Source organism: Olea europaea, chromosome 15 (assembly GCF_002742605.1).
Source record: "Olea europaea var. sylvestris chromosome 15, O_europaea_v1, whole genome shotgun sequence".
NCBI lineage: Eukaryota > Viridiplantae > Streptophyta > Magnoliopsida > Lamiales > Oleaceae > Olea > Olea europaea.
This window is the reverse complement of record NC_036251.1, coordinates 27,279,061-27,287,795: the sequence shown is the minus strand read 5'-3', so window position 1 is coordinate 27,287,795 and position 8,735 is coordinate 27,279,061. Positions and strand designations below refer to the sequence as shown.

Sequence of the window (8,735 nt, the reverse complement as noted above, 5' to 3'; positions counted from 1 at the left end):
GGAATCAAGTAGTTTACTTTAATTACTCTAACGATATCCAACTAATTATCCATTTTGTTTTGTTTCAACAAATCACTGTTGCGTCACTGTTGAGGCTGATAGGAGTCAGCCCACGTTCAAAATAAAAAAAAAATGAAAAGGAATACAACAGTATCCATTTGCAAATCGAATTACAATTAAAAAAAAAAAAAATCTGAAAAATAATTAATTAATCTTTGAAGATAAAATTCCAACCGTACAACTAGTTTAGTATTCGAGTTAGAGACATGTGCCTAATTCCGCGCAGCTCAGCCAGCACTTCTCGAAATCCCCAATTGTCTTCTACCCTTGAACAAAACTCCTTTCGAGTCTTGAATGTTCTGCGTATATATTTTGATTATAATTTTTTAGTTTGATTTCGTTTTTGGCATCTTTAATCTTGAAATCATGAATTTGAATCTTGAATTCTGGAAACCAGAAAACGAAACTGTGGCAAATTATAGTAGAGAGTACAGGAAGATGCATCCAAGATTCCCAGTAAAAACAGTCCAATTTGGACATTCATCACATTTTTATACACTCCCACAGCATCAACAGAAGCTCCTTTTCAGATTTTTTTGCAGTGGCAAGAATCCTCCTCCAAGTTCTTTAGATTCTGATCCTTCTTCTTCTTCCTCCTCGTCGTCGACGGATGACAAGTTTGGGTTCAAGCTTGTGAGTCGGTCTCTGCGCGACGCTAAATGGAAATTCAATGATATTGATACCAGTAAGTGCAAAAAGACAACACTTTTGTACCTCATTATTGACGTTTGCTAATTGTTACCGAGTCTTATATTTCTCAATCTTGTCGATGAATTGTAAAAGTTATAGATTAAAATGATGCATAATTTTTTTCCTCAGATACTGTGCAAGAATCAGTGAACCAATGGCTCTCAAAGACCCAAAACTTTTTCAATGAAATAACTTCCCCATTCGTTAAAACTGTTCATAATAGAAGGCCGAATCTTCCAAAAGATAGTGAAGATATGGAGGACGTCTTCATTACTGAGCATACTGTTGATAGCAAAATCCCTGGTGGAGAGCTTTCTGAAGCTGCCATTGTTTCTATTGAGCAATTCAGCCGGTAAACTTGCTGTTTTCTTATTTCAACTTCATTTGGGAATGTGCATTGATTTTACAAAACTGGAAGGTGTCCTAGATGTATAACTGCTAACTTGCTTATGTATTTTATTCGATTAAAAGAACTCGTTTATGGGTTAAGAATCAAATATAATTGCAATGGATTTTGATAATTTTTGCTCGGGTCAAGGAGAGAGAGATGTGTAATAGCTGATTCAATTCACTACTATTACTTGTAGAGATGTTTTTTTAGGGTTATTCTAACTTTTGCCTATGCTTACCAGGCTTGAAATTGATACATGAATTTCCTATGGGAAACCGTAATTGGTGGGAAGTTAGTCTCACCTAACTATTGGATGTGTACAACATGAATTCATAACTCCCACCTTGTGATTTTTTCTTTTTTTTTTTTTTTAATCAGGTTCAGAGTAAAAAAAAACTATCTTATTGACTGGTGTGGAATTAATTTTTGACTTCTTCGTTAACTAAGATATGCAGGATGAATGGTTTGACTGGGGGCAAAATGCAGAAGATATTTAGAGCGCTCGTTCCTGAATCTGTTTATAGTAATCCCCGTAATTTAGTGGAATACTGCTTCTTCAGGTTTTTGTCAAGGAATAATGCTGAAGTTCATCCTGGCCTCAAGGTTCGTTCATGGAGCAAATTCAAATTTAAGCACCTTTTCATAATTAATATTTTCTTATTGCTGACAGTCAAGATGCATAGATGAGTAGAGTTCGTGGTGCAAGTAGCTAATATAAATATGCGATTGGCTGAACATCCAAACAAATGAAATATGGAAGAATGATTCTTTTTGCTAATTGATCAATGCAAAATAATAAACATGTAATCTTTGATTTTTAGAAGATGCTGATCAAGTCACAGTTGATATGGATTAAACGATAAATCCGTACTACGAAGAGCAGTAATAACACGAACTAGAAAATAAAAGCAAGAAATGCAGGAGGAAATGTTAGATGACCCAATACATGTGAGTTTCTCAAAGTACCTCAAATGCGCGTGAGAACTTAAGTGGAGGGGAAAATGTACAATACATCGTGCTCCTCAGATCTAGCCACAAGGACCCCTAGTACAGTTTATTCGGATGACCTAATACATGTGAATTTCTCAAAGTACCCCTAATGAATGTGAGAACTTCAGTTGAGAGGAAAATGTTTTTGGTAGTATTGGTTCTCTCTCACCTCAAAAGCTAGTTCAAGAAGTGAAGCTTTCCCTCACACTTATAAACTGAATGTCAACCCCATCTACAACTGATGTGGGACAACCTCAACAATCTCCTCACATATTGGGCTTTGCGAGAGACCAAACACGTCTCCCCTCACATATCGGGGCCCAAACCCATCTCTCTCTCACACAATGGGGCCTACGGGAGGCCAAACCCGCCTTCCCCTCATATAAACCCGTATCCCCGTGACTATTCGGCAAGAGATGACGGATGATAAACCGGGCCCTAATACCAGTTTTTAGTGGTATTTGGCCCCTCTCCTCTTAAAAGCTAGCTCAAGAAGTGAGATTTTTTCTCACACTTATAAACTAAATACTGTAGTAAATTGCGCTCTACAGATCCAACCACAAGGACGCACATGCAACACAAGCACACTGGGCGCACTCAGATTTCCTTTTTTTATTTTTTTATTTTTATTTTTTTTGTGTGTGGACTAGGATAGGATTCAACTTTTGCAACTTACTAATTCATTATTAGTTTGACCTGCTATATAGGAACCAGCATTTCAGAGACTTATTTTTGTTACTATGCTTGCCTGGGAGCATCCCTACAGCAGCCAGAAGGATCACCGAGCTAAAATGTTGGAGAGAAATACTTTCCAGGTTTTTTCTTCTAATATTGATTTTCTTTGTGTTACTTGTTCTCCTCATTAGTAGAGTGTTATATGCAGCTGTTGCTTTCTTTATTTAATTTCTTGCAACTCTGCATTCTAATTTATTACATTTTATCAGGGGCAATCGTGTAGATCAACATACAAATTGCATGAAATTGAGTCATTTTTGAAAACTAATGAAGATTAAATTGCTTTATGACAAACATTTCTCCAAGAAACTTTAGAAGGAGTATAAAATTATAAATATTACATTGAGGGTGTCCCATCAAAGATGATATCTCTATTGCTGGAAAAAACTTCTATGAAACAGATAGCTATTACTGGTTTAATCTGTAATACAGCTAATCTCAGACATTGGTTTGTTTTATACAATGTGTTCATTGAAGAAAAGATCTACTTGACATTTTTTCAATTACTACTTTTAAGGTCACAGTTGTTGGCGTGCCAGGATGATCTTTTCCTTGTATTATACTAGTGTTCTTCCTGGATATTCTTTTTAACGTAACCTCTTTCATCGAAGCTTACATCTAAGACTTCATATCTGGAAAAGAAAGTTGTAAATTGGACTATAGATTGTTCACAAAATTTAGAGATAATATTGCCAATAATAATTTAATGATTGAGGTGTTAATAGTTATTGTACTGCAGAAATATTTACTTGTGATCTTCTCCCCTCCCCTTCTCCTTTTTATAAAACTATTTTTAAGCTGACAGTTGTTGGTGTGCCAGGATGATCTTTTACTTGTGTTCTACTTGGGTTCTTCCCTGGATTAGCCTTCTTTTTTCTTTTTTCTTTTTTTAACATGCCTTACTTCATAGAAGCTTACATCTGAGACTTCGTATCTAGAAAAGAAAATTGGACTATAGATCATTTGTAAATCTTAGAGATAATATTTCTAATGATGATTAATGATTGACGAGTTAATAGTTATTCTACAGAAATTTTTACTGGTGCTTTTCTCTCCTCCCCTTCTCCTCATTTTTTTGGGCTTTGGGTCGGGGTAGGAGAGCTAGGGAGCTAGCGTGGTACTCATTTCTCTGTTTAGGATTTTGTAATATATGCCAACTAGTTTCCTTTTACCATTAGTTTGACAAAAGAGTTGAATGTCAGAACTAATAATTCATATTTGTTGAACTTGAAGAGTCTAGTAGGAGAAGAGGCTTTTGTTCGAATTGCTCCTGCTGTTTCTGGTGTGGCTGATTGGTCAACAGCACATAACCTTTTCAAAGCTCTTGCTGGTGATGACTGGGGTATTTCATTTAGCATATGGTCCACATATATTGACGAGCTTCTCAAGTGAGAACTGTTTCTTTTCAACTTTGATTAAGACATCTTTGGCTATTCTATGTTATTGTAGTTTTTTAATCTGTAACGCTCCTATGATCTTTGATGTTATAGCACCTCAACCAACTTGCAGAATTTTGCATTGTTGAGGGCTCAAATATTGGTGACTGATTCTGCAATAGCAAAGAAATTATGAAAATGATCTAGGTGGCAGCCCCATTGGTCAGTTTCCCTTTAACTCCCCATCAGGGTTTGATTTCAAGCCCTCACCACCTGATAAACCAACACATCCTACAGAGAATATATAAAAAGTTGGAGAAATCGTGTTAAGGAAATGGTTATTATAGACCGAATTACCCTTTTATTTGTGTCCTTACAACTAATATTTAATGAAGAGATTAATTCCACTGGGTCTGCCTATTGGCACAAGACATTTCATGTTCCTTTTTGCTATGCTACCGTGGATTGAAATTCTTAAAAAATCCATGCCAACCATTGTTGAACCATCCAAATGTACTTGGATATTTGAAGACAACTGGATCTCATATTTATTAAAGATACCTCAAAACATCAGGGTTGAAAAAATGGTCACACCTGGGTCTATATCAGTTCCAAGTCAAAAAATTAAAAATAAAAAATTGAAGAGAACGTACAATTTTGAGAGATATGCAAATGACTTTCCTGTAGATTATGATGCATTGCTTAATGTGTTTAACCATTCATATGCAACCTATAGACATAATTTTTATGCTCTTCTCATCTTCCACTTACATATGTTTGGATATTGAGTTCTACTAGTATGTTTTTCTGTAAAAGCTGAATTCATTTATAAATCTTCCAGTGTACTACTTAGATCCTTCATCTCACATTTTTCAGAATTTGATATTTGTGGACAAATCCCTTAATGCTAAACATCTTCCCAGTGTGGACTCTCCCGGTCATTTTTGTCGTCTTATTGGTGTAGGGTGCATGAAGGACGGAAATCATACCAGTCTCAAGAGTTTTCCCATCTTTCTAAGGAGAGAATCCTCTGCCTAGGTTCTAGCAGAAAGCAGCCTGTTATAAAATGGGAAAACAACATGGCATGGCCAGGAAAACTCACTTTGACTGACAGGGCACTCTATTTTGAGGTATTGTTATGCAGCAGTCAAATGCCTTCATTGCGAGAAAGTCGTCATTGTGGCTTTGGAGTGCACTAAATGTGTTCAGTTTTATTGTAATGAAAATATTATGTCATTCATCAATAACATTGGTTAGAAGAAACAAAAAATAAAACTCAGGTCTAACTACAGCTGGGATGACAAAGAAACCAAGAGGAAGAAAAAATGGGCAGCACCAAAATGCTATATGAGTCCTATGATGAACTAAGACGGACATATATGGTAGCATTTGTTACTTCTGGCACACTTGGGATAAATGAGTCCCATGAGATAAGACTGACAGGGCACTCTATTTTGAGATATTGTTATGAAGCAGTAAAATGCCTTCATTACTAGAGAAAGTCTTCGTTGTGGTTTAGGAGTGCATTAAATGAGTTCAAATTTATTGTACTGAAAATATTATGTCATTCATCAATAACATTGGTTAGAAGTTGTACCTTAGAAGAAACAAAAAATAAAACTTAGGTCTAACTTCACCTGGGATGACAAAGAAACCAAGAGGAAGAAGAAAAAGGGCAGCGCCAAAATGCTTTATGAGTCCCATGATGGACTAAGACGGATATATATGGTAGCATTTGTTATTTCTGGCAAACTTGGGCTAAATGATGTGCACATAACTTAAGTTTTGAACCAAGTGCTTTTCCTTGTCTGAGTGGTTTTACAAACTAATTTGGTGTAAAAAGTTGTTCATGCTTAAGAACACAGAACAATATATACTCTATTTTTACACGCTTTTCAACATTGTATATTCAGTTTAGCGAAAATTAAGTAGTAGTAGTAAATCAACCCACTTTGAATGAAAGGAAAAAGTTATATTCTGTGTAAAAGAATGCACTCATAAAATCTAACTTTTAATTCGTTGAAATGTTTTATCCTTTTGGAATATTAGCACACATTATTGCCAGCAGTTGGCCTGATGGGACAGAGAGGTGCTATTAGGCTGGATCTTACGGGAAATGGTTCGAGAATAGAGAAAACAAGGGTTGGACCTTTGGGATCAAATCTTTTTGATTCTGCTTTATCTGTTACCTCCAGTCCAGAGTGAGTACTCTTCTCCTACCCATCTGTTGTAAATTTATGAAATCCTGTGATTGCATCTTTATTCATCCATAACACACTTGGAATATGATGGTGGATTTTTTTATTTTTTTTTGTTGGGAGTGGGGGGGTGGGGCAATGGTCATATTTTCTTTATTTGCGCTGAATTTGATTATCAAAGTCTTATATTAGCCATCAAACTGATTCCTTAAAGTTCACTTTTCTGCTTGGTTTTATTCTGTTCTCTGTTCTTCACTTAATTTGCATCCTTGTTGCCATCATAGCCACTCTGACAGAAATCAACTGGTGATGCAATAAATTACTGCCTGCATCGTTGATATATGGACCTCAGTGGCCTCTCAACCCCCATTGCCCTCTCCCTCCCCAAACAGAAACACAGACAATAGAATTAAAATTGTTGAGATTGTTTGAGCCCTTTTGTCTTACCTGAAATGGTTTAAGAACTTGGCTTACTGATGAATTACTTCGAGTATTATTGTCATTTCGATATATATATATATATGTGTATATATATATATATATATATGCAAAGCCCAATTCAAGTACGATAATTTCATTGTATTTCCCCTATTGACTACCCATTAAATAATAAATATTAGTGTAAGAATTTTTTTATCTGTGGTTTCATATTATCAGGTCTGAACCATGGGTACTTGAATTCGTTGATTTGGGAGGTGAAATGAGAAGGGATGTGTGGTATGCATTTATTAATGAAATAATTGCTTTATACAAATTCATAAGTGAATTTGGACCCAAGGATGGTGATCAATCAGTGTATGATGTATATGGTGCTCACAAGGGGAAAGAAAGGGCAGTTATTTATGCCATAAATACTATTGCAAGACTTCAGGCTCTCCAATTTATGCGTAGGACCTTAGATGAGCCTACTAAACTGGTTCAGTTTTCATATTTACAAAATGCGCCATTCGGCGATGTTGTTCTCCAAGCTCTTGCTGTTAATTGTTGGGGTGGACCTATGATTAAGAAATCAATGGAGGGTAATGATGAACTAGGTCAACAACTGCGGCTCACTGGCGAGGCATATGAAAGTATTAATCATGTGTTTGATATAGATGGTAGTGTCTACTTGCGAAAATGGATGAGGTCCACAACATGGACTTCTAATGCTTCACTGGGTTTCTGGAAGAATACGTCGGTGAAACAGGGTGTTGTGCTGAGTAAAAAGCTTGTTGTTGCTGAAATGAACTTCGTAGAAAGGGCAGCAATGATATGTAGAGATAAATACAGAGCAGCTGAGAAGACGCAAGCCACAATTGATGCTGCAATGATTGAAGGAATTCCCAGTAACATTGACCTTTTCAAGGTTGGAATTTATCTAATTCTTTTCTTAAATTCCTTTTGTAGTATTTACGTCTACAATTATCCCAACATAAGCCATTCTTTTTTAGGTTACTTCACTTTCACACGCTTTTTAAATGTGTATCGTATCGAAATTACTTTATCCACATCGAGTTACCCTTGGACTTTTTTGAAGTCAAACTAGTTTTTTTTGACACGGACTTTTTAATATGTTGGTATATATTTTGTGTATTGATTGAGAAAAAAGTTTAAGATTTTTAATAGACTTGGATGGAGTTTGATGAGTGATGACAATTGTGATCCTCGTCGTTTTGTACATGTATTTTTCCTCTTGATGGAAGCACCTAGAATCAACAAAGGGCAAAAAGTTAGCAACTTTTTCAAGGACATAATTGTGTGGTTTTATGCATTCAGGAACATTCTGATGCGTAAATTGAAATGGATGCATATGCATTCCATGTTGCGTAGATTTTGTTATTTTTGTTCCTGGCCGCCATAAAACCTATATTTGCTCTGCTAATAGTTGCATTCCTTTTTACTTGTTAGGAGCTTGTGCTCCCTATGACTATCACCGTTAGGAATTTTGAAGGAATAAGGCGATGGGATGATCCCCTTGTGACAGCATCTTTTCTTGCACTTGTAAATACACTCATCTTCAGGTAATCTATTAGTGCCATAGTTGAGAAGTTCATTTCTTTTATAAAGCCATTGATAAGCTTTCCTTTTCGTATGGTCATGAAAGCTTGATCACTCAAAAGTACAAAACGTTTCTGGTATCTGTATAGCTGAATTGCCAATTTATTCCCCTTGCAGAAACTGGTAAGCAACCAGAGGATTTTGTAATTCGATCTTTCATTACTTCATCTTTCTAAGCCTGTAGTAATTTCAAATTAATGCCTCTTGTCCAGCTTCCCTTTTTTTTTTTTTTTTTTTTTTTTTTTTTTTTTTTTTTTT

At 35.7% G+C, this 8,735-nt stretch overlaps 1 protein-coding gene across 2 annotated transcripts in view; it reads left to right on the top strand.

Moving 5' to 3' along the window:
- Nucleotides 1–246: 246 nt before the first annotated feature.
- LOC111410727 overlaps nt 247–8,735 on the top strand; it is an 11,440-nt gene continuing 2,951 nt past the window's right edge. Inside the window, exons 1-9 of one of the 2 annotated variants that reach the window (XM_023041215.1) lie at nt 247–745; nt 880–1,102; nt 1,597–1,744; nt 2,839–2,946; nt 4,100–4,254; nt 5,207–5,372; nt 6,292–6,443; nt 7,098–7,785; nt 8,328–8,440. In XM_023041215.1, the coding sequence (XP_022896983.1) occupies nt 427–745; nt 880–1,102; nt 1,597–1,744; nt 2,839–2,946; nt 4,100–4,254; nt 5,207–5,372; nt 6,292–6,443; nt 7,098–7,785; nt 8,328–8,440 (2,072 nt within the window). In that variant the 5' untranslated portion in view covers nt 247–426. Of the gene's footprint in view, nt 746–879; nt 1,103–1,588; nt 1,745–2,838; nt 2,947–4,099; nt 4,255–5,206; nt 5,373–6,291; nt 6,444–7,097; nt 7,786–8,327; nt 8,441–8,735 lie in introns of those variants that run through there. The other variant, XM_023041216.1, reaches the window with a different exon arrangement.